The sequence below is a fragment of the Jaculus jaculus genome, chromosome 22 (genome assembly GCF_020740685.1).
Source record: "Jaculus jaculus isolate mJacJac1 chromosome 22, mJacJac1.mat.Y.cur, whole genome shotgun sequence".
Taxonomy (NCBI): domain Eukaryota; kingdom Metazoa; phylum Chordata; class Mammalia; order Rodentia; family Dipodidae; genus Jaculus; species Jaculus jaculus.
In genome coordinates, this window is record NC_059123.1 from 8,391,434 (window position 1) to 8,417,938 (window position 26,505).

Sequence of the window (26,505 nt, forward strand, 5' to 3'; positions counted from 1 at the left end):
AGGCATTTTCCCAAAAAGCCAAAGGACCCAGGTTCAATTCCCCAGTACCCACATAAGCCAGATGCACAAGGTGGCACATGCGTCTGGAGTCCGTTTGCAGTGGCTGAAGCCCTGGCATGCCTATTCTCTCTCTCTCTTTCTTTCTCTCTCTCTCTTTCTCTCTCTCTCTCTCTCTCTGCCTCTTACCCTCTCTAAAATAAATAAATAAATAAAAATAAAAATAAATAGCTAGTGTCTGCTTAGCACTTTCCAACATAATTTCTGTGCTATTTTATGTAACCTTTCTACATGGACCATTTTTTGAAAAAATTATAAGGACACCACAAGTTTTGAGCAGAGAGCGTTCTCTGATTGTGACGCTATGGTAAAGTCATGCAGTAGCTTGGCACAAATTCATTGACGACCTACTGTGTGCTGGAGGTAGAAGACAAAGGGAAGAGAACCACAGCCCTGCCCTCGTGAGGCTGCAACCCTTAGTGAACAACAGCCACCCATCCACGACCAGCCTATAAAAATGTGGCCAGGGCTGGAGAGATGGCTTAGCGGTTAAGCGCTTGCCTGTGAAGCCTAAGGACCCCGGTTCGAGGCTCGGTTCCCCAGGTCCCACGGTAGCCAGATGCACAAGGGGGCGCACGCGTCTGGAGTTCGTTTGCAGAGGCTGGAAGCCCTGGCGCGCCCATTCTCTCTCTCTCCCTCTCTCTGTCCTTCTCTCTGTGTCTGTCGCTCTCAAATAAATAAATAAAAATTTAAAAAAAATAAAAAAAATTAAAAAAATGTGGCCAATGTCAGGGGGCGGGAAGACTTTTCTCGTTATCTAAATTATCCTGTGTTTAGTTTAGAACGGCTAGCTCTGAGAACCTCTCACATGGGAACGACTGATCAGCAGGCACGAAGTTCTCCTGAGGTTTCATTAGCTGCATTGCTGCCCATGAGGTTTAGGGCAAATCTAACTTGAAATCAATGCCAGGGGTTGGAGAGACGGCTCCGTGGTTAAAGGTGCTTGCTTTCAAAGCCTGTTTGCCCAAGTTCTATCCCCCAGGACCCACATCAAGCCAGATGCACAAAGCGGCACATGCATATGGAGTTTGTTTGATGTGGCAAGAGGCCTTAGCATACTCATTTTTCTCTCTCTCCCCACCCCTCTCTCTCTTTCCTCACAAGTAAATAAAAATATTTTTTTTAAAAAAATAACAATATAAAATAAATTTTGCTTTATCACCAATAGTGATGCCGGAAGGGCTCAAGCTCACAAGTATGACAGAGTATATCTTAGTAAGATGTGGAAATATTGAGCATTGGTGACTAATCATTGCCTGCTTAGTGGCATTATGGAAGAATCCAGAAGAAGTGGTAGGAGACAGGAGAGGTTACTCACTCCAGAGAAGAAAACATTTGAAGTAGGTGGGAGGCAACTGTAAGTTATCAACAGGAAAGTTATGACATAAAACAATGCAAACAAAAATGTGTAAAATTAATAGAGATTATAAGTCTATAATGAAAGATGAAAAGATTTACTTAAGCTCAGTAAAAGACAGTATGAAAAAAAATACAGAAACTGAGCTGGGAAAATGGCTCAGCAGCTAAAGGCACTTGCTTGCAAAGTTGGCTGGCCCTGGTTTGATCCCTGCTCTCTGTGTAGAGCCAGATCACAAAGTAGTACATCTGTCTGGAGTTCTTTTACAAGAGAACCTGGCACGCCCTTATTCATATTGCTTTATTGTTTTCATTTTTATAAAGACAGGGAAAAATAGAGAGAGAGAGAAAGACAGAATAGGTGCATCAGGGCCTCAGACACCGAAATCAAACTCCAGATGCTTGCGCCACCTAATGGGCATGTGCGACCTTGAGCTTGCCTCACCTTTGGGTGTCTGGGATCTGGAGAGCTGAACATGGGTCCTTAGGCTTCACAGGCAGGCCAGCGCCTTAACCGCTGAGCCATCTCCCCAGCCCCGTGTTCATCGTCTCTTCCTCTCGCGCTCGCTCTCCTTGCAAATGAAACGTTTTCCAAAAAGAAATACAGACACCGCAACCATTCCCCGGTCACGGGTAGTACCAGCCACATTCCAAAGTGAGAGCACGCAAATAGGCAAGCTTAGGGATCTGGCTGGCACGGACACGCTTTCCTTAGATAAAGCCTAGAGCCAGTGTCTGCAGAGCCTTGTCGAAAAGGCTGGCGTCAGGTCTTGCAGTGACCCCTGTCCTGCTACAGCCTGCGTGGCAACGTGTACGAGACAGCGAGTCTGTGCGGCTGGCCATGTCAGTTTCTGGTCTATAGGCGAATGCTCTTCCGCTAGCAACCCCACCCGGGAGCAGGCCGAAAGGTCACGGTAACCATGGCAACGGCAGAGCAACAGTCACGCCGGTTCTGGCGGTTCAAAGGATGAAGGCAGAATTCACAGACCTTTCAGTCCCACAGATTAAGCTGATCCTTGAGTCTTAATCTTTTTAATACGGCGTGGTGGGAAAGCGACGGGGGGCTCGGGACGTCACAGCACACCGTGGCTTTATTAAGACAAAGCGGTATGGCTTATGCCGTCCTCCGCCGTGCATCATGTCCGGAATATTTTCAGCCCAACAGTGTGGTGAGTGGTGGTGTTCCTAGTGGCATTGGGTAGATTAACAAAACGAGGAGGTGACCTGAAGGCAAGTGACTGGTCTAATGTTGTGGCACCAGCGGATGATAGAGCGAGGATTTCAGATGAGTTCATTATGAATGGACAGTTTAAGACCCCAAACAATAGTTTTTTTTTTTTTTTTTGCTTTGAGAATTGATTTACTGAGCGTGCTGTGTAACATTAATTTGCCATGTTCACAGAAAATGATGCAGTTAGAAAGGATTCATCCAGTTGAAATATAGATTATTGTTTATAGCTGATAGCTTTCTGAAAAACCATGGCTCTATACTATATAATTAGTGACAATCAAAAGCATGTTTTTAGCTTGAGAGATGGCTCAGCAGTTAAGGTGCTTGCTTGCAAGGACTGGCAACCAAGATTCTATTCCCCAGTGCCCACATCAAGCCAGATGCACAGAGTGGCACATGCATCTGGAGTTTGTTTATACTGTGCCCATTCTCTCTGCCTCTCTTCTATCTCTGCTTGCAAATATTTATACATATATATATATATACAAATATATATATAATTTTTTATATAATATATATATATAATTTTTTAAGTGTGTTTCAAGCTGGGAAGATGGCTCAGTGGTTAAAGATAACTTTCTTGCAAAGCTTGATGGGCCTGGTTCGAATCCCCAGTACCCATGTAAAGCCAGATGAACCAAGTGGTGCATGCATCTAGAGTTTGTTCACAGCAGCAGGAGACCATAGCATGCCCATACTTTCTACCTCTCTCAAATAAATAAACAGACTTTACAAAGTGTGTTTTATAGGTTCATTATATCATACCAATAGCAGCATTCATTGTCCTCTTTTCTTTAAAAAAAATTTTTTTTTGTTTATCTTTATTTATTTGAGAGCTACATACAGAGAGAGAAAGGCAGATATAGAGAGACAGAGAATGGGCGCGCCAGGGCCTCCAGCCACTGCAAACGAACTCCAGACGCGTGTGACCCCTTGTGCATCTGGCTAACGTGGGACCTGGGGAACCGAGCCTCGAACCGGGGTCCTTAGGCTTCACAGGCAAGCTCTTAACCGCTAAGCCATCTCTCCAGCCCCATTGTCCTCTTTTCTAAAGACGGGGGTTTGCTTGGGAAAGTGATGGAGCTGTGCAGACTGTGGCGGGAACGGAGGCTTTTTTCAAGAGCCAGAAGTGAAATAGAAGCAAGGCTGCCAAGACAGTGCGTGAGCTGGAAAGAGTTACTGATTGCGGAGGAGACCGTGAGAACCTAAACCCCCAGGGGCCTGGCTGGAGTCTAGGGGAAGAAAGAGGATCCCAGCAGATCCCAACCGGACCCCTCAGAGCCAGAGGCACAGAGCTGGCATGATTTAAAGATGGCATGCCTAAGTGAGAAGTCTAAACAGCAATGAGGCTGTCGGGACTCCCAGCAGGATTTTACACACGGACACATCTTGATGGTGTGTCTTCAACGGGGATTTACGGGTTTTGTTGCTGTTCAGGCTTGCTTTTGGTTTGTTTGCTTGTTTGTTTTTTAGTTTTTAGTTTTTTGAGGTATGGTTTCACTCTGGTCCAGGCTGACCTGGAATCCACTATGGAGTCTCAGGGTGGCCTCGAACTCACGGCGATCCTCCTACTTCTGCCTCCAGAGTGCTGGGATTAAAGGCGCGCGCCACCACGCCCGGCTTACTTTTCAGTTTTTATTTTGAGACGGGGATATCACTAAGTTGGCCAGGCTAGCCTTGAACAAACTCTGTAGCCCAGGCTGGGCTTGTCTCCTGCCTCAGCCTCCCGAGTAACTGGGATTATAGGTCTCGGCCTCTGCATCACCTGGTCTAGCCTATAGACATTTGTTGAATGGCTACAAAGGGCTGGGGATGTAAGAATAAGACATATATATATATATATATATATATATATATATATACACATATACACACACACACACACACATATATATATATACATATATATATACACATATATACACACACATATATACATGCATATATAATATACACATATCATATAGATTTAAAATATACATTTATATATTTTATATTATATATTAATATATAATACATTATATAGTTTATATAATATTACATGCTATACATTATCTAATTATATATGTATTATATAGTACATATTAAATATATATATATATTTACATAAAAACAGACACAGCACCAAGTGAGGAATAAACAGTGGGAGTATATCAGCAGCAGATGTCATCCTAAAGACTATTTTTTTCAAAATGTTTTACTTTATTTATTTGAGAGAGAGAGAGAGAGAGAGAGGCAGAAAGAGAAAAAGAGAGAATCAGTGTGCCAGGGCCTCCAGCTGCTGCAAATGAATTCCAGATGCGTGCACCATCTTGTGCGTCTAGCTTACGTGGGTCCTGGGGAATGAAACCAATGAAACCTGGGTCCTTTGGCTTTGCAAGAAGCACCTTTACCACGTAGCCATCCCTCTAGCCCCTAAAGACTACTTATAGAGATATAAAGTTCAAGGCCAGGCTGGGTTACATGAGACCCTATCAGGAAGGAAGGAAGGAAAGAAGGAAGTAGGGATAAAGGAAGGGAAAGGAAGAGATAAACCATTTACTCTGTCCCCTAAGTCAGTCTCATGTATGTAGTCTTGTGAATGCTGAGACAACATCTTTACAAAGGCCCAGTTGATTCTCTGAGGAGGAAAGATGACAATTTCCAAGGAAACTCACTCAAATCTCTCTATCACCTCCTCCTCCAGGGTCCCTCACAGGAATGAATGTGTACTCAGCTTTGATACCATGGAAATTTTTTTTCTTTTGAGGTAGGGTCTCACTCTAGCCCAGGCTGACCTGGAATTCACCATATAGTCTCAGTGTGGCCTTGAACCCACAGCGATCCTCCTTCCTCTGCTTCTCAAGTACTGGGATTAAAGGCGTGCGCCACTACACCCAGCTGACCGTGGGAATTTTTGGCAACTTTCTTTCTTAACTAAGAGAAACCATCGCCTGCACGTTAGTTTGTCGCTATGGAATTTGCTTTCCATGAGGCCTTTGTTCCCAAAGCCATTGCTTTTCGATGTGTCAACACTACACTGGGGTACGTATTTGGCGACTAGTTAAAAGCAAATTATTCCACTTTTATCTGGGTGCAGGGTCTCATGCCTGCAATCCCAGGTCCTTGGCAGGAAGAAGCAGGAGGGTCAAGAGTTCAAAATCAGCCTCAGCTACACAGTGAGTTCAAGGCCAGCCTGGAATCCATGAGAAACTATCTCAAAAAAAAAAAAAAAAGCTCATTTTTAAATTAGACATTTCTCCTGCTTGCTGTAAGCAAGGTCAGTGAGCTTTGGAATTGCTGCATTATAGTTACATAATAACTCCAAGTTCCCCCATGGACCTAGGAAAACACAGGAAGGTCAGACAACCAAGCAGTAAGCCAGGAGGATGAGGTATGCTCGCTGGACTCGTTACCACATCCGCACTTGGGCAGCATGCTTTGCCTTTGGATGTGGAGGGACCTCGGGGCACCCTCGCAGGACACTGGCTAATACACTGGGCAATGCTCAGTGGCCAGATGCTCAGTTGAGGTGGGACTCCTGATGCAGCGCATATTGGAATAATTATGCATCCCTGACATTTCTACAGAAAATCAGATAAATTTACGAGGAAAATGTGATTCGTGGATTATTTGGGGGCCATGGAGGGACTTGGGGGAAACAGCCATGAGAAGCTAAAAGGAAGGCTTGAATTCTCCACCGTTTCCATGACACACGCATCGAAGTGCAAGGCTCGTGATGGAGACGCACCTGGGTTTGCGTGTTTCCCCCTTCCAGCAAGGCAATGCCCAGGAAGATGCCCTCTGAGAAAATCCTGTCGTTCTTGGTGTTGACGATGACGTCAATGACGAGTTCCGACGCCCCTTCCTTATCCAGCAGACACTGGACGTCGGACATGGAGATCCCCGTCTTCTCCAAGTCCTGTCCAGAAAAGCTCCCTGTGGTCAGGAAGAAATAAACGAGTGACCCTAGTGACTGGCATCATCAGCATATGGTACCATCAAATTCTTAAATCACAACAATATGATTGATGAGATTGCTTTCTTCTTACGAGTATAATGGTAACCTAAGGTGAAAAAAAAAAATCAAAATTTTATAGAAATGGGAAATTTTATTAGTTGCCCAACACTTAGAATTCAATGTTATTATTTTTTTTTTCTTAAAATACTTCAGCTTTTTGTTCTTACAACAGGTACTGGGCTGAGGAGATTGCTCACTGGTTCAAGGAGCTTGCTGGCTTAGCCTGCCAACCCTGGTTTAGTCCCCCAGCACCCGTGTAAAGCCAGATGCATAAAGTGGCACATGTTTGGAGTTTGCTTGCAGTGGCTGGAGGCCCTGGCGTGTCCATTCATTCATTCTCTCTCTCTCTCTCTCTCTCTCTCTCTCTCTCTCTTCCTGCCTGCCTCCCTTTTATTTCCTCTCTCTGCAAATAGATAAACATTTTTAAAAGATATGTACTAAAAAATCCACAACTATTTTTTCAAAGTCACAAGGTAGAAATCAATGATAATGTTCAAATGTACTGTTTTGTGAAAACCACATTTTACAAAGTTTTGTAAGGTGCTTTAAAGTGAATATTTTACATCGGTGCTTCGTAAGTAATACGCTTAGAGCAACAGTGACATAAAGATATGTCATGAAAATCCCAAAATGAGAATAAATGTGAAAAGTCTGACCTCCCACTGGAGCAGCCTTGGAGTAGGTTCCTGACAGATGTCCGTTCACGCCAGCTCCATAGTCACCTTTGAAATACCGGTTCAGGAGGATTCTTCTTAATGTGCTGCCCTAGGAAGGAGGAAAAGGAGGAGAAGGAGGAGGAGGAGGAAGAAAACTGTCATTTTTTTCTAATAAAAGTGAAAAATGCCAGCATATTAAAATGCATTTTGGATGCTGTCAAGACATGGGAAAATTAATTGTATACCAAATAGCATTTTCTCAGGCAAACGATGTGAAATGTGTTTTAATGACATACTAATAATTTTGCTTCTCATAATAAATAAAGAAGATGGGCGTGATGACTGGGCTCCTGGTCTCAACTGTAGGGATGGTTTCGCAGCTGTACCTTTATCTCTGAACCCATCAAGATGTGCACATTGAGTCTACCCAGCCTTGTGGATGTTACTCAAACTTAAATCTGGTGGTTTGGAAAAATAATTTTGCCTCTCCTAGAGACAAATTCTAAAATGAAGTATTTTCAGTGAAACATACTAGAAAAATCACAGATACTATGAACCCAGAGGCCCTCATATACGTTGGTGGGAATATCAATACCAGTACCCAGAGGAGACACAACAGACGCCCTAGGAAGTGGAGAGCAGCCTTAGAGCCTCAGCAAGACCTGAAAAAGACCTGGGTGTACATCAGGTACATCAGGTGCTCACTCACTGCCCATGCTGATGTCCTGGAGTGTGATCCCTGGTCACACATGAAGATCAAGGAGCCACAGTAGGCTTCCGCAACCCCAGCACACTGATGCTGAGAGCAAGATGGAAGGCTGAGAATAGTTTTCCAGAAGCTCACGTGGGAGCAGCAAGGAACAGAGCAAGAATCCCGAGGTAGAAACCCTCCCCAAATGAGGTGCACAGGCAAGAAACCAGAAAGCTCTCCTTTGACTTCCTCTAGTGTGACATGGGATTCCCGCACCCACACTCACTCACACACACAGAGAAGAATCATAAAGATAAATAAATTTGATTAGAGTGAATTACAAACAAACTCCAAGAAGCTTTATTCAGAAGACGGTGGACAAAAGAAAGGCAGTGCATTCCTTGACAAAACAAATAATTCAAAAAGATCCGGGCTGGAGAGATGGCTTAGCGGTTAAGCGCTTGCCTGTAAAGCCTAAGGACCCCGGTTCGAGGCTCGGTTCCCCAGGTCCCACGTTAGCCAGATGCACAAGGGGGCGCACGCGTCTGGAGTTCGTTTGCAGAGGCTGGAAGCCCTGGCGTGCCCATTCTCTCTCTATCCCTCTATCTGTCTTTCTCTCTGTGTCTGTCGCTCTCAAATAAATAAATTAAAAAAAATTTTAAAAAAAAATCCCAAGTCTCCAACTCTTTACTATGGAGGTGGGGTGATGAGAGAGGAGCCAAAAAGAGGGATGTCACATTTTCTTTTATAAGCATAATCAAGATTTAAGGACATGTATCTATACGCTCATGACATGTAAAGAGCTGAGGGTCTACTGGGGGTAGGAACCATCGTGTGCAGCAGAGAGCAGAGATGGGGGAGAATGGTGGGACGTCAAATATGGGCCAGGTACAATAATATATGTGCAAAAATGCCATAACAAAACCCATTGTTGTTATGCTAAGGAAATTAATTTAAAAATAAAAACTAGGTAATACATTTTGCAATGGAATTTCTTGCATATATAAAAGAAGCAGATATTATAACTAAAAATCTAACCTCTTATGAATTGTTATTTAATTTTAAAAAAGGATGAATTGGAAGTATTACTGAAAGAATCCTTGTTTCAGTTATTTAACTATTTATTTATTTATTTATTTTTTGAGGTAGGGTCTCACTCTGGTCCAGGCTGATCCAGAATTAACTCTGTCATCTCAGGGTGGCCTTGAACTCATGGCGATCCTCCTACCTCTGCCTCCCGAGTGCTGGGATTAAAGGCATGCGCCACCATGCCCAGTTGTTATTTTTATTTATTTATTGGAGACAGGGAGAGGGAGAGAGATTGAGAATGGGCGCACCAGGGCCTTTAGCCACTGCAAATGAACTCCAGGCACATGCGCCACCATGTGCATCTAGCTTATGTGGGTCCTGGGGAATCGAACCTGGATCCTTAGGCTTCACAGGCAAGCACCTTAACTGCTGGGCCATCTCTCCAGCCCTGTTTCAGTTATTTGAACTAACACAGACCCACGCCTTGCAGGGAAGGAAGCTGAGCTTATGTAATTAGCTACAGATGTGCAGCCAGTGGATAGCTGGACAAAGACCTAACGTGGCTCCTGGTGGCAAAAGCCCAGGCAATTTCCACTGGCCCGCTACACTGCTAACTTAAGCACTCTCCCTAATGCTGGCTGTGGCATGTGGTTTTTAACCATTCCTTTCCCCCAACTTCCCTTCCTCCCTCCTCCTTTTCTCCTGTGTGTGTCTGTCTGTTCTACTCTAGTTCCTTAGTTCTTTTTTTAATTAATTAATTTGTAAGAAGGTGGGGGGGAATGAGTGTGCCAGGGCTTCTAGCTGCTACAAATGAACTCCGGGTGCATGCTCCTTGTGCATCTGGCTCTACATGGGTACTGGGGAATTGAACTCTTTGCCTTAGGTCTTGCAGGCAAGCACCTTAACTGCTGAGCCATGTCTCCAGCCTTGACCCTCCGTTCTTCAGTTGGATTTCCCTGCCCACCTCCCCATCTGCCTCAGCCTCTAGAGATTACAGACGCGTGCCAGTCCTGGCAAAGCATCGCTTTCTTTTGTTTCTTGTACAAGTCACAGCTCTCACCTCCGCAGGCCAACCTCTATCCTTAACTCCAGAGCCATGGGGCCCAAGTCAAATCCCTTTGTGCCATAAACCAACTGGGGATCCTAGGCAGGTTTGCCTTGCCACCCTGGGCCTCGGCCCCTCATGCCCACACACTTGGCTCTGCTGCGAGAACTCAGTAGCTAAGGCTACGCGGAGCACTGAGAACAGCGCAGAGCTGGTGCGTCCCTGATCACGGGACAGCTGAGAAGTTTGCACATTTGTATTTTCTTTTACGCTTACAAGTTTTATTAGACTGTAGATAAAACTTCAGAGAAGGGAGCAAAGCAAGCTCTCGCCTAAGCGACGGCGAGAGGGGCTTGAGAAGGGCCACCAAGAGGGAGGAAAGGCTGGGAGGGCAGAGCCAGCTCTTGGCCCCGGAAAGCAAGAGTGGGGTGAAGATCCACTCGTATTACAGACAGCAAACCTTCCCACAAAAGCAGGAACACCACCAATGTTCGAAGAAAGAACAATAAAAAAAATAAATAAATAAGGGCTGGAGAGATGGCTTAGCGGTTAAGCGCTTGCTTGTGGAGCCTAAGGAGCCCGGTTCGAGGCTCGGTTCCCCAGGACCCACGTTAGCCAGATGCACAAGGGGGCACATGTGTCTGGAGTTCATTTGCAGTTCCTGGAAGCCCTGGTGTGCCCATTCTCTCTCTCTCTTTCTCTCTCTATCTGCCTCTTCCTCCCTCTGTCTGTCACTCTCAAATAAATAAATAAAAAATAACAAAAAAATTAAATAAATAAATAAAAAATAAGTAATATGCTAGCTAGAAGTCCTAACTTTTCCTTATTCAGTTCATGGCACTATATTAATATGCACGAATGTGGAAAACTCAGTCCCAAACGTGAAGACACTTCACTGTGAAAAATGTACCTCATAACTTCAAATAAATGGCATGCGGAGTGGGGGGGGGATCTACCTTGGTTTAGCCTCCACAGTGTTTAGTTAAGAGCAGCTTTGACACTAAAAAATGAATGATGGACTAATACTTTTATTTTACTTTAGTCCCCCATTTAAGAATGGAAAGCTCTGGGGCTGGATAGATGGCTCAGCGGTTAAGGTGCTTGTTTGCAAAGCCTAAGGCCCTGGGTTCAGTTCCCCAGCACCCATGTAAGCCAGATGCACAAGGTGGTGCGAGCGTGCGTGCGTGTGTGTGCGTGTGTGCGCGCGTGTGTGTGTGTGTGCGTGTGTGTGTGTGTAGAGTTCATTTTCAGTGTTTAGGGCCCTTGTGGGCCCATTTTCTCTCATAAATAAATAGGTACATTTTTTAAAAGAATGGAGGGGAAAAAAAAAGAATGGAAAGCGTCAGGACTTCATTACAATAGAGAATGCCCTTCTTATTCATCCAGTTGGGATCTGAGACCAGAGGTGAGTCCTCCATCACGGTGCACCCTAGGACACTGGGTGGTGGTTTGCTCTTGTTGCGAAGGGGCACCACCGTGGTAGCAGCTGAAATGTAAGCTATTTCCCTACATTAACTAAAGATAATTATAGAGGGCTGGAGAGATGGCTTAGCGGTTAAGCGCTTGCCTGTGAAGCCTAAGGATCCCGGTTCGAGGCTCGGTTCCCCAGGATCCACATTAGCCAGAGCATGCATCTGGAGTTCATTTGCAGTGGCTGGAGGCCCTGGCACACCCATTCTCTCTCTCTCTCTCTCTCTCTCTCTATCGATCTGCCTCTTTCTCTGTCTGTTGCTCTCAAATAAATAAATAAATAAAAATAAACAATTATTTTTAAAAAAGATCATTATAGGAAGCCTGTCACACATTCTGATGCCAGCTTATAAAATAATTGTCCCCACCCATGCCTTCATGGCCAGGGCAGAACTAGAAGCAGATGACGTCCTTTGAAAAGGGTTCCATCACCGGTGAGACGGTGCTGGCCGCCTGTGATGGCTCTCGAGCCCACGAGCGGACCTGCCACCGAGCGCGTCTTCCCAGGCTGTGCCAACTAACCAGGAGGGTCTCTTCAGCCTTGTCAGCATCCGAGTCCATTGCAGGCTGAGGGACGTTGCTGTTGGCCAGCATCTCCACAGGAACACATCCCAGATGCGCTCAGTGTAAAGAGGCCAAATACCTACCACCTTCTGAAATTACAACAAAACAGCTCCAGAAACAGACACCTCTGAGGACAGCTGTGACTACCCAGTAGGATTGTTTTCTTTGTTTTGTTTTGCCACTCCCTGTTATATTAGTCAATTTGATTTGAAGTAAATAAGCCACTTTGAATTAGTAAATTGAACAGACGAGAGAAAATCATTTCAGTGACTGGATGCTGACCTAAAATTTCCAATCTGGAAAAGAAAACGTTGAGCGTGCGTCTCTCTTCCCTCTAGCTCCTGTGTGGACCAGCATAACAAATATAATTTGCCCACATGTATATACTTATATACACAGAGATTTGCAATCCTAATTGTGAGTGCATCTATTTGTACAAGCAGCTACGCAGGCCAGTGTGGCATTAAGATGGTTTGGTGACCCATTCTCTCTCTCCCCCTCTATCTGTCTTTCTCTCTGTGCCTGTCACTCTCAAATAAATAAATAAAAAATTTTTTTTAAAAAAAAGGGCTGGAGAGATGGCTTAGCGGTTAAGCGCTTGCCTGTGAAGCCTAAGGACCCTGGTTCGAGGCTCGGTTCCCCAGGTCCCACGTTAGCCAGATGCACAAGGGGGCGCATGCATCTGGAGTTCGTTTGCAGAGGCTGGAAGCCCTGGCACGCCCATTCTCTCTCTCTCCCTCTATCTGTCTTTCTCTCTGTGTCTGTCACTCTCAAATAAATAAATAAAAAATTAAAAAAAAAAGATGGTTTGGTGAGCAGAGATGACTCTCCATTTCTGCTATGATATTTCACTGACTCCAGCATAAAGTATTTCCTCAGCATTTTAACATGACTGAATTACAAGGCACCCTCAGATCTATGGTGTGTCATAGATTAACGGACGAATTTCTTTTGCTTTCTATTGCCATACAAAAGCATGGCATGTCTTACAGTTGGTAGTTTTATTGGCACTGAATGAAATATACTACACTGAGTGAAAAATATCATATTCATCAAAGTTGAGGACTGAACCCAGAACCTCATGCATGCTCGGCAAGTGTTCTGCCTCTGAGCTACCCCCCAGAAAATATGTCTGTTACTTTAGCTGCATTGAACTTCATGCTCTACGGGCTAATGACATCTATATCTCTTTATTAATTCACAGAAAGATGAAACTATACCAGGAGCTCAGCAATCTCATCTTTGCAATCCAATTCCTTTAAGTGTTTTCTCCATGTCTACCACTCACCATCACCTTAAGGTTTTCAAGTCATGGTCCTTGGGTTGGTTTGTATTAAAACCAGAAAGGAAATGACACTGTTGATACATATGAGAGGTATATCTCAAGACTATTGGAAAAGTCGATAGATAAAGGGTGTATTTAACTAGTTAATGAATCCTCAATTCTTTTCAATCTTTTAAATCACTTCTTTAAAAAAAAAAAAAAAAAAACGGGGGCTGGAGAAATGGCTCATCAGTTAAAAGTTCTTGCTTATAAAGCCTGACGGCTTGGGTTCAGTTTCCCAGCACCCACGTAAAGCTGGATGCACAAAGTGGTACATGTATCTGGATGCTGTTTCCAGCAGCAGGAGGCCCTGGCATGTCCATTCTCATTCTCTCTCTCTCTTTCTCCCTTCCCCCTCCCTCCTTCACAAAGAATAAATAAAAATAAGTGAAAAATTTTAAAAGGTGTTCCTTGATGCACTGCATACGTTGACAAGGATGGTTTGAGATGGAAAAGGCGCACAGAGGCTGGGGAGGTCACGCAGAAGGGGAGCGCTCACACGGCGACAGCATGAAGGCCTGATTTGCCTAAGTTTGAATGCGTAGAATCACATAAAGAGCCCGGGGTGGCCATGCTTGTAACCCCAGTGCTGTGGGGCGTGGAGACCGGGGAACGTCTGAGGCTTACTGGTCAGCCAATTTGGCCCAATCCAGCAGTGCCAGGCCCGGTGAGAGACTCTGTGTCTGGAAGCACACAGATGGGCATCCAGCGATCTCTGGCCTCTGCGCGTGCCCGCACGGGACACACGCGTCTGCACACTCACAAGTTCACACGTGCCAAAAAGAACTAGAATGTGAGCAATGGCTCACACAGTTGGAGAGACGGACCCTTAGAACGCACAGGTCAGAACACGAATGGGGACAGCTGGGAAACCAAGTGACAGGTTCAAAAATTTTTTTGAAATATTTTATTTTTATTTGAGAGCGACAGAGAGAGAAAGAGGCAGATAGCGAGAGAGAGAGAATGGGCGCGCCAGGGTCTCCAGCCAGTGCAAACAAACTCCAGACGCATGCGCCCTCTTGTGCATCTGGCTAACGTGGGTCCTGGGGAATCGAGCCTCAAACTAGGATCCTTAGGCTTCACAGGCAAGCGCTTAACCACTAAGCCATCTCTCCAGCCCAGGTTCAAAAATTTAAACTCAGAGTTACATCATGACCTGGTATGCCACCCTTAGCATACCAACCCCCCACAAAAAAAGTAACATATGCCCAGACACAGCTGGGTATGGCTGTGTACTCCTGTGATCCCAGCACTTGGGAAGCTGAGATAGAGGGATTGTGATTTTTGAGGCCAGTCTGAGCTATATAATGAGACCATGTCTTGAAAAAATAAAATTAAAAAGCCCACACAAAAATACGTATGTGAGAGTGAGCTGGAGAGATGGCTTAGCAGTTGAGGTGCTTGCCTGCGAAGGCTGAGGTCCCAAGTTCAATTCCCCAGTGCCCATGTAAGCCAGATGCACAAGGTAATGCAAGCGTCTGGAGTTTGTAGCTAGAGGCCCTGGTATTCCCATTCTCTCTCTCTCTCTCTCTCTCTCTCACTCGCTCGCTCGCTTGCTCGTTCTTGCTCTTGCTCTCGCTCTGGCGCTCTCACTGCCTCTTTCTCTTCTCTCTGTCAAGTAAATAAATATCAATAAAGGTTAAAAAGCAGAAACAACCCAAATGCCCATCAGATGGCGAGTAGGTGAACGCAGTGTAACCTAAGCAAATATGAGCTAGCTACTGTCTCTCAGTAACAGAAACAAAGCTACACTTCACTACAAATAAGCCTATAAACAGGATGCCACAAACCAGGGGACAGTCACAAAAGGCCACACGCCACGTGATCCGATCGCGTAAAATGTCCAGGCTGGGAAAACTCATAGTGATTAATAGAAAGTCGATGACGGGCTTCCAAGGAGTTGGGCAATGCAGAGACCGGGGAGTGGCTGCTAATGACTACCAGGTTTCTTTTAGGAGCAAAAATATACTGAAACATGATGGAATTGCACATTCCAGCAGGGTGGATTTTTATGATATGTGAATATCTCAATAAAGCTGTTATAAAAATGGAAAAATTAACCCATTAACTTGGTTAAGGAAAAATCGCCCCTTAAATGATTTTAAAGTGCACCTCTTAAAGGAAAGAATGTTAGTTCTGTCCAGATTTTTGCTGAGCAGCTGAGCTACTATTTGCCACAAAGATCCTACGCTAAAGGCATGTGGGAAGCAGATGTGCTGGGATGGCACACGTTTTGAATGTTACATCTGTTAGTAAAATGTAGCGAGCCTCAAACTGCTAATTATATATGAAATCGTATGTGTCAATTAGAAGCCAGTTGTTTGTTAAAACTGCCTAAGGTTTAAGGCACCATAAATGGAGCTCGGATCTGGGACTGTTTTCGTCTTGACCTGTGTGGGAAGTCAGTCCAGACCTCTGAATACAGGCTAGACAGTTTCCATGGAAACCTCACACAACCTGAGGTGGAGAAACTCAAAATGATATACAACTTCATGGAAATGAGGCTTTGCGAAATGTTTTTTTGACAGTCCTTATCTTCCTGAGGAAAGAAGCCGGAATTATTTGATTAAGTAGATCAGGTCTGGGGGAATCGGGAAAAGCTCAGTGTTCGCAGGGTAGTTTGTGAATTCCTTCAGAATCCATACGAGAGAGAGAGAGAGAGAGAGAGAAAATCCCATTTGCGTCTTTCATCACAAGCCTCATGGTAACCTCAAGTCTAAAGACACTCAGCCTTTGCAGAGACCAACGGCACTGAATTGTCCCAGCTGAGTTTAATTAATCTGGCCACTGCGTAACTAATATGCTGGTCTTTCCACATCATCGTACACTGTAATTACAAGCAGGCTACTCCACCCACTATCCGCTTGATTCCTCCCGTGAAATATGACTGCATCTCTTCCAGATGCGGCATTAAAGCCACAGCGTGATTTGCCAAGCATTTCAGAATTCAACAAAGCATGAGATGAACCCACGTAACTTCCATGAGAAAGGAGATAGTTCCCACACCACGTTTGTTGAGCCAGCTTGACCACACACCTGTTTGGTCTATGCCTTGAAGAGTTCAGAAGCCAGTGTGGTGGTGCGTACCTTTAATTCCAGCACTTAGGAGGCTGAGGCAAGAGGATCACAGTGAGTTTGAGGTCAGCCTGGGCTATATAGTGTTCAAGGACAGCCTGGGCTACATAGAAAGACACTGTTTAAAAAAAGACAGAACAAGCTGGAGAGATGGCTTAGCAGATAAGGCAATTTGCCTGTGAAGCCTAAGGATCCAGGTTCAACTCGCCAGGTCCCATGTAAGCCACATGCCCAGTGACGCAAGCACACAGGGTCACGTGTGTCTGGAGTTCAGAGTTCCATTGCAGTGGCTGAAGGCTGTGTACCAGTTCTCTCTCTCCGTCTCTCCCTCCCTCTCTCTCTCTCTCTCTCTCTCTCTCGTAAAAAAAGAGCAGTCTGTTGGGCTTGCCTCATACACACACACACCAAAAAGAGAGAGAACAAGAAGATGCTCAATGGGTAAAAACCCGTGCTATGTAAGCACAAGGACCTGAATTTGATCCCTAGCACTCACGTAAAAAAAATAAATAAATAAATAAAAAGAAGCCTGTTGGGCTGGAGAGATGGATTAACAGTTAAGGCGCTTGTCTGCAAAGCCAAAGGATCCAGGTTCGACTCCCCAGGGCCCACATAAGCCAGCTGCATAAGGGAGTGCATGCATCTGTAGTTCGTTTGCAGTGGCTGGAGGCCCTGGTGCACCCATTTTCTCTCTCTCTCTCCCTGCCTATTTCCCTCTCTCTCTCTTTCCCTCTCTCTCTCTCTCTCAAATAAATGAATAAATAAAAAGCCTATCATGGCTTCAACATGCCTGTAACCCCAGAGTTGAAGGCAGTGAGACAGGAAGGGTACTGAGCCAATCTAACGAAAACTAGGGAGTTCTGGTTTCAGCAAGGAACTGTGTCTGGGAAATAAGGTGGAACAGCAGTAGAGGGGACGTCTGACATTTTCCTCTGGCCCCACATGTGCACATTTGCACACGCAGACTCCGGAAAGCAAAGTCCAGAGACGGAGGAATGGGAGGAGAAAGTCCCGATGTCAGCCTTTCCATGACCTAAACCCACTAGGAGACAACCAAGTCTCAGAACTGCAAAGATAACAGCGTACGTGAAAATGCAGCTGTCTCCGTGGGACCCTTCATCTACACACCGCAGGAGGATAGCGAGAGCAAGGGAGAGGGCCCAGCCGGTAACGCTAAGACAAATGAGTCAGCTTGAACCAAAAGAAATGTCCTCTTGTTTGATACCCATGGAAAGCCAACACCTCACTTAGCAGGACAGCCAACTGCACCGCGAGCTCGCCAAAGACTTTTGAAGAGCGTACATTAGTTTCCATGTCATATGAAATAATTTTCTGGGAGAAAAATCACCCTCAAAGGGGCTGGAGAGATATCTTAGTGGTTAAGTGCTTGCCTGTGAAGCCTAAGGACCCCGGTTCAAGGCTCGATTCCCTAGTACCCACATAAGCCAGATAGATACACAATGTGGCGCATACATCTGGAATTTGTTTGCAGTGGCTGGAGGCCCTGGAGCACCCATTCTCTCTTTCTCTCTCTGCCTCTTTCTCTCTCTGTCTATCTGTCGCTCTCAAATAAACAAATAAAGATAAGCAAAAATTAAAAAAAAAAAATCCCTCAGAGATCAGAAGACATGCACGTGAAGCGTCGAGAGCCGGATTTGGTGAGTGATCACAAAGGGACTGAACTAGAAAAACACAGACAGATGTTCCTCGGGCCTCTCCCCCAACACACAGCTCCAGCGACCAGTTCCCCTTGCCTGCGTTCTCTACCTCCACACTGACTTCCCCCTTCCTTCCCCCTGTGGTCTCTGCTCCTGGCTGTCTGGCCTCTCCGTGGGAGGAGGGATGGCAAGCCACATCAGACAGCCGTGGGGTGACCATGGCCGAATCAACAAGAGCTCGGCCTAAATATCACAGTCCCCAAAAGGTACAGCCGCTCTCTGGACACCCCTCTCTGTCCTTGCTCCTGCTCTCATGGCCACACACTCCCTCAGCACTCTGGAATGCTTCCTTGTCGTAATTGAAGGAAAGTAAGTAACCCAGCTCTAAATATTTGGTTGGCATTTAATTTTTTTCACAAAGGTCTTAAGCTCTATGAGGGTGGAATAGTTGTTGGCCCGAGCATCTCCAGGGCTGAGCAGGCCTTAGATAACTCATATATGCAGTGCTTCATCCATTCTTTCAGTTTTCAAACCCCTCCAGATATGACATTCACGCCATTTTAATATTCCCTAACAATTTTAATAGAATACAGAGTCTTTTATATCTTATTTTATTTATCTGAGTGAGAGAGAGAGAATCGGTATATCAGGGCTTCAGCTACTGCAAACAAACTCCAGAAACATGTGCCACCTTGTGCATCTGGCTTCATGTGGAGACTACGGGATTGAACCTGGGTCCCCTGGCTTTTCCAGCAAGCACCTTGACTGCTAAGCAATCTCTCCAGCCCTAGAATACACACTCTTGATACTGCAAATTCACTTTAAAGGGTAGAATATGAACTAATTGTTTTGGTTTCTGGGGAATGAAAAATCATCGCTCTTACGTGGATCATTGCAAGTCAGTGGGGTACGTGACGGGGCATGAGTGGCTCCAAGCAGAAGCCCTGGAACAGCGCCAGGATTTACACACATCCACTCCAGCCACAAGGACACTCTGGAGGCCTGAGCCATCAGCTCCTCCTCCAGTGCCCAGGTTTCACCCATTCCTGCAGCCTGGGCCACCCAGTGCCTCTGCATGCACAGCGACATTCTCAGTGCTCTGAGGCTGTCATCAATAAAGAACCTCCTGACATCTCCGTCTCATCTTCTCTCCACCTCAACTCAGTCTTCATCTGGACTCTGCTCTGAACCTTCTGTGGTCAGAGCAGGAGAGGAGTGTTAGCAGTGCAGTGACTGTTCGCAGACACTCAGAAGGTCTCATCTCCAAAGCCCTGAGCAGCCACGTGGCAGGTCTCACCTCCAAAGTCTCTGAGTAGACCTGTGGCAGGTCTCACCTCCAAAGCCCCTGAGCAGACACGTGGCAGGTCTCACCTCAAAGCCCTGAGCAGCCACGTGGCAGGTCTCACCTCCAAAGTCTCTGAGTAGACCTGTGGCAGGTCTCACCTCCAAAGCCCCTGAGCAGACACGTGGCAGGTCTCACCTCAAAGCCCTGAGCAGCCACGTGGCAGGTCTCACCTCCAAAATCTCTGAGTAGACCCGTGGCAGGTCTCACCTCCAAAGCCCCTGAGCAGACACGTGGCAGGTCTCACCTCCAAAGCCCTGAGCAGCCACGTGGCAGGTCTCACCTCCAAAGTCTCTGAGTAGACCCGTGGCAGGTCTCACCTCAAAGCCCTGAGCAGCCACGTGGCAGGTCTCACTTCAAAGCCCTGAACAGACACGTGGCAGGTCTCAACTCCAAAGCTCTGAACAGACACGTGGCAGGTCTCACCTCCAAAGCCCTGAACAGACACGTGGCAGGTCTCACCTCCAAAGCCCTGAACAGACACATGGCAGGTGTTACCTCCAAAGCCCTGAGCAGACACGTGGCAGGTGACACCTCCAAAGCCCTGAGTAGGAACGTGGCAGGTCTCACCTCCAAAGCCCTGAAAGACACGTGGCAGGTGTTACCTCCAAAGCCCTGAGTAGACATGTGGCAGGTCTCACCTTCAAAGCCCTGAGCAGACACGTGGCAGGTGTCACCTCCAAAGCCCTGAACAGACACGTGGCAGGTGTCACCTCCAAAACCCTGAACAGACACGTGGCAGGTGTCACCTCCAAAGCCCTGAACAGACACGTGGCAGGTGTCAGCTCCAAAGCCCTGAGCAGACATGTGGCAGGTCTCACCTCCAAAGCCCTGAGCAGACACGTGGCAAGTCTCACCCCCAAGCAATGCTCACTCCATATATGCCCAAGGGATTTCACAGGAACAAAAGTAATTTCCATCTGCTTTCTAAAAGTTTCTGCTTAAGTCAGAATTCCAAGTCATTATGAGGTCCCTGGGGAAAATATTCAGAGTTTTCCTTCTAGAAAACTTCAGTAGGCTGGAGATCCATGGCAAAGGTTCCTTCAGACGCCTTGCCTTCAACATCCGTATTTATCCACATGATTGTAAATGACAAACTCTCGACTTCGCTGCTGGAAGAGACCCTGAGGCCAACACTAGCCAGCTGGTCATCAAATCCTCCCCCCCCCTTTTTTTTTTCTGGGAACAAAACTGCATTTCCTGGTCTTCTGTCGAGCCAGGCAGGGCCATGTTATGGAGCTGCGCAAACTGAGAAAGGGAACGTGGACGTGGCCTGCTTGGGAGTCATGGGATCTCTCCTGTGCTGAGCTGTCTGCAGCGTGGCACGGTGATCCCGGGGCAGAAGAGTATCGGAGGCCCCCGCACGGCTAGGGAGGTGACCTCACTGGTGACCTAACGGGACACCCGGCGGAAGGAGATGTTCATTATATGAAGCCACACGGGTTTGGCTGGCGAGTTTCCTTAGGCAGTTTGACCTAAAACCAGGCTGGCCAGTGTGGGTCAGGCCGAGTGGGCTGTCACTGTCACTGCCACTGTCTCTGCTCTGAACAGTTCCCACGGCGACTCCTCCTGGGGCTGTTTGTCCACAGAAACTCAAGCGTGAGCACCAGTTGCGAGGCGGCCAGGGTTTCTGTCATCTTAACCCAGTTGTCTAAATTACTTCCCTTGTCACCTCCCTTGTCCAGGGTATTCCTTTATCCCCGCCACTTCCATCTCCCCCCTTTTCTTCCTTCATTCTCTCTTCTTTCCTTCCTTCCTTCCTTCTTTCCTCTCTCCCTCTCTCTCTCTCTCTCTCGCGGTTCCTTCCCCTTGGGGTCATTATCAAGTCGATTTAGTTTCCTAAAAGCTATCAACAAGGAAAGGCAGCAGGCCACCCTCAGGTCACCGACCATCTGGACATGCTCTCTCTGTCATTCCGCTGTGTGTCCCTGCCACCTTGTCATCTGTCTGTGGTCCCTGTGTCCTGTCTTTGAACCTCGGAAACTATTTCCCCTCTTCAGTGACAGCCTGATGAGTCAGAATCCTCCCCCGCCCCCCGTACTAAGAATCCCTCAATCAGGTGCATCAGGTGCGTACGCCAAGAATACCGCAGCGCTTGAGAACACTGCCACGTGCGTTCTTGTCTTTAGGTCTATCATTATTATGTCAGCGAGTAAAGCCATCCAAGCTAGCAGCTCGTTCAGGTTTCACGGAAAAGGCTTCCAAGTAACTCCAATTTTTACAAAGAAAAGGACAAAGGGTGGGGAGGGGAAGAAGAGGGAGGTTTGGGTGGGCTTGCACCAACCGAGTTTGATAAAGAAAGAACAGAGCAATTCCCGCTACTTCCTCTAAAGAAATCCAGAAAAACAGCTGAAAGGAGCATTTACTGCAGTCGTGTTTCCAGGCTTGAAAAACACTTCCCTGCACCAGATCAATCAAGTTCCAGCCTGGCTGGAAGGGATGGGCATTGCTGGGAAGTAAGCTGTGGGGGGTGTGTGTGTGTGTGTGTGTGTGTGTGTGTGTGTGTGTGTGTGTGTGTCTGCCTGTTGCTTGGCACGTGCCACTTCCAACTCTGTGGAAATAGCCGAATGTCAGGCCGTCTTGGGTGACTTATGTAACCACCAGCTACTGGGTGTGCAGTGAAACTACGGGCACCCTGCTTTCCCTCAGTCATCTGTGTTTCAACAAACAGGCTAAATTTAAAGCTTGGTCTTCGATCTTGTCATTTTCAAATATGGTTATTTAACGATACCCAAAGATAAATAGGACCTAATTGACAACTGATACTAAATTATTTCTCATTTGGAGTATTAGTGAAAACTACGATTAATTCTTTAGGCAAAATATAATTATCTTCTGTCTGAATATGTAACAGTTTGAGAAATTAGCCTTCAACAGAATGCCATCTGTGGATTACCTCATCGATGAACAGCAAGATGGTAGAAAATGGCCCTCCTCAACTCGGGCAGTTGAACAAGTTCACTAAGTAATTTTGTGCTAACAAGTTTTGCTCCACTGAAACTAGTAACAGGATTGGAGAGATGGCTTAGCTATTAAAGGTAATCTCTTACAAAGCCTGTTGGCCCAGGTTCAGTTCCCCTGCCGTCATAAATAAAAATATATTTTAAAATCCCATAAGAGGGCTGGTGAGATGGCTTAGCAGTTAAGGTGCTTGTCTGCAATGCCTAAGGACCCAGGTTCGATTCTCCAGGTCCCACATTAGCCAGATACACATTGTGGTGCATGTATCTGGGGTTTGTTTGCAGTGGCCAGAGGTCCTGTCATGCCCATTTTCTCTCTCCCTCTCTCTCCCTCTGTCTCTGATAAGTAAACAAATAAAACAATAAAAAAAGATCAACAACAAAAAATAAACCATAAGGCACTGAGAGAAGAGTACCCCAGTCCACTAGATCTTACTAAGATTGAAACAATTTACTCTAGCACCAGCAACAGAATGAAAACTACCACCCCGAAGGGAGAAACAGAAAGTCCCAGGGGGAAAGGAGAGCCTTCTCTCACTTATTGAAGATAATAACTGTCCTGAAATATCCAAATATCAGGGCCAGATTCCAAACCAAACTTTTTGTAGGAAACAAAGCAAGAAAGAGACAAGCAACATGTCTCCTCTTCTACAGTGACTCTTGGGGGACACCTGGGCATTATTTTACACCCACAATTAAACAGCGCTTGCTGCAGGATACTGCCACAGCAAGTGACCAAAGCAGTGATACTCAAGTGCTATTCCTGGAAAGAGCACTCTGATTTCTAGCGTATGCACTGCTAATTAACGTTGTATTATTATACGGTTCTCACTGAAATCAACAAAAACAGCCAGAAGAAGCCAGGTGGGGTGGGGCACACCTTTAATCCCAGCACTTGGGAGGCAAAGGTAGGAAGATCAGCAAGAATTCGAGCCACCCTGAGACTACATAGTGAATTCCTGGTCAGTCTGAGCTAGAGTGAGTCCCTACCTTGAAAAGCAAGCAAACAAACAAACAAACAGCAACAAAAAAAAAAAAAAAAAAAAAAAAACAGTAAGAAGAATAAGATGAAAACTTCATTTTCTGCAAAAGGTTAAGAATGGGGAACGGGAATTCACACACTACAAAAGATAACGTAAGGGCTGCTTCGTTTTAAAATGATGACATCGCCCTGTAAAGACATGTTGCCCTGAAAAAGATAATTCAGGAAGTGATAATGAAAACAATAGGAAATGAAAGTACTATTCATTTCCTCACGAATGAGCAAGTAATTGCAAGGGACATAAATAAATAGATAGCACATAAAGCAAAAGGATGTAGAACAACAGAGGAAAATGGATATTGATGAATCCCTTCCAAAGTTAAAAGAGAACATAAAATAAAAGAAGACATGGAATGGGAGACTCAGTGTACACATAACTGGAGATCCAAGGAAAGAAATCACAAAAGAGGGGGCTGGAGAGATTTCTTAGCAGTTAAGGTGTTTGCCTGCAAAGCCAAAGGATCCCGGTTCAACTCTCCAGGACCCATGTTAGCCAGATGCATAAGGGGGCACATGCATCTGGAGTTTGTTTGCAGTGGCTAGAGGCCCTGGCGTGCCCATTCATATTCTCTCTCTCACTTTCTCTCAAATAAATAAAATATATTTTAGAAAAAGAAATCACAGAAGACAAGGGAAAAACAGCTTCAAAGACATAAAGACATTTTCCACGACATAAGATTTGAGACTATATAATGCTGATTAAAAAAATAAAAAGCAAGAAAGAAAAGTAGGAACCAGAGTTCCCTTTTATTGGAATATAAATATCTATTGTGTCTTGGAAATAAACTCTCCTTAAATAGAGAATAAATCCAAACCAAATTGCAGAATGTCTATAAAATAGCTACTACAATATGAGACGTATGGTGAGGATGAAGGGAAAGGGCTAGAGAGGAGCAGACGATTCCCTTCAGATACAGTCATACTAAAAGAAAAATCTAGAGCTTTAAATTTTTATTACAACAAAACTAAATGTTATACTCAACACATGAACAATAATTGCAGTTAAGTAAATTATTAAATACAGAAGCATGATGCAAAAAGTTAAAAGAAAAAATAAAAGACACTGATAGAGGTTTAGAAAGTTGCTCTTTCAAAAAAAAAGAAATGAACCCTCACATACCTACAACCTAGTTTAAGAAAAATAAACAGAAACACTAAATAAAATATTGTAAAAAAGGAAATAACAAAAAGAAGCAAAAGCAAATTATCATGAGATTTGCTATTCTCGACCTAATTTTCAATAGTATATAATGTTTTGAACATCTGAATAAAATGAATACTTTTTAGGAAATATAATGTAACAAAGGCAATCCAAATGTTTCTATAGAAGCAATGCAATAAATTATAAAAGTAATCCCAGAACCCCTTGCCTGATAGGCCCATGAGGAGGATCTACCAAACTTAAAGAGGGCCTCCTTTGCTATTTGACTGTATCTGACCAAAGAGAAGTAAGAAAAGCTTCCAAGTCCTTCTTCTGAAATAAGTAAAATTGATAGAAAAAATCTGACCATGATTAACTACAATAATCTATAATATTTTTACAAATATCATTGTGTATAAGTGTGTGTTGTTATTGTTGAATTCTACCACCCGGTGCAGTTGATCCAGAAATGCAAAGATGGCTCAATATTACAAATGCAAAGATGGCTCAATATTACAAATGCAAAGATGGCTCAATATTACAAATGCAAAGATAGCTCAATATTACAAATGCAAAGATGGCTCAATATTAGAAATGCAAGATGGGCTGGAGAGATGGCTCAGTGGTTAAGACTCTTGTCTGTGAAGCCTAAAGACACAAATGGCCCCTGTGGTGCTGGGGCCTTCAAATCTCTGCTTTGCTCACTCGATCCAGAAGAGGATCAGCTGGGAGGTAAACAGCACTGGGTCAAGAACGGCTGGTCCCTCTTGTCTGTTTCCTGTGGGCTCCTACTTCGGCTTCTGTGTCACTCAGCCATCTTCTTCCAGGTAAGGTTCTTGGCGGAAGAAACCTTTGGCTGATTAGAGTCTCCCCAGCATGCCTTTCCTTGAGATGCATCTATGCTTGGTCCTTGCTGGTGACCTCTGAAGTCTGCACGGCAGCTTCATGGTCCCTCTGCCCAGGTTTTTTGTTGTTTTGTGTTGTTTTTGTTTGGCTCTCTTGTAACCTAGGCTGTCTTTGAATTTGAGGATGACCTTGACCTTGAACTTCTGCTCCTCTTGCCTCCACCTCCTAAGTGCTGGAATTATGAGCAAGTGCCACCACCCGGTTTATGTGGTGCTGGGAGTCTAATCCAGTACCTCGTGCATGCTACTTGAGCATTTGGCCAGCCAAGCCCCAGCCTCCTCCAAGAATTCCTATACTGGTACCCTAGTAGAGGTCCAACCTTTGCACACTGGAACAATATTATCATCCACAAAGTTAATGTCTGAGACCTGTGCAGTCAAAATTTTAAAAAATCACCTGAAAAGGGCTGGAGGGATGGCTTAGCAGTTAAGGCTGCAAAGCCAAAGGACCCAGGTCCAATTCCCCAGGACCCACGTCAGCCAGATGCACAAGAGGGCGCACGCCTCTGAAGTTCATTTGCAGGGGCTGGAGGCCTTGGCGCACCCATTGTCTCTCTTTCTCTCTCCCTTTCTCTGTCAAATAAATAAATAAGCTAAAATAAAATCACCTGAAAAAAAAATCTCATTTTTTTTTAATTGTGAAGGGAGAGATAGAGAAGTAGGAACACACCTGAATGAACGCCAGGTGCATGTGCCATTTTGTGCAGCTGGCTTTACATGGGCACTGGGGAACTGAACCTGGGCGGGCAGGCTTTGCAAGCAAGCTCCTTTCACTGCTGAGCCATCACTCCATCCCACCACCCCCTAATGTTTTGAGCTTACGATTATATGTCAGCCTGCACTCACAGTTACCAGGGGCTGCATGCCATTTTCAGCTGCCTTTTGAACTTTTCTCTCAGCCTTCATTGCTTCAAGTCCAAGTTACTGAGTGTGCATGTTAACGGCGCTGTTAAATTTACTCC

The 26,505-nt window shown here is 45.3% G+C and overlaps 1 protein-coding gene across 2 annotated transcripts in view; it reads right to left on the reverse strand.

Annotated features, from left to right (window-relative positions):
- The window catches only part of Itpr2 (inositol 1,4,5-trisphosphate receptor type 2), a 457,151-nt gene that overhangs the window by 141,499 nt on the left and 289,147 nt on the right, over positions 1 to 26,505 (reverse strand). For both annotated transcript variants that reach the window (XM_045139538.1, XM_045139536.1), the window contains exons 38-39: positions 7,301 to 7,409; positions 6,375 to 6,562 (exon numbers count right to left, since the gene is read on the reverse strand). In XM_045139538.1, coding sequence (XP_044995473.1) covers positions 6,375 to 6,562; positions 7,301 to 7,409 — 297 coding nt within the window. The remainder of the gene's footprint in view (positions 1 to 6,374; positions 6,563 to 7,300; positions 7,410 to 26,505) is intronic.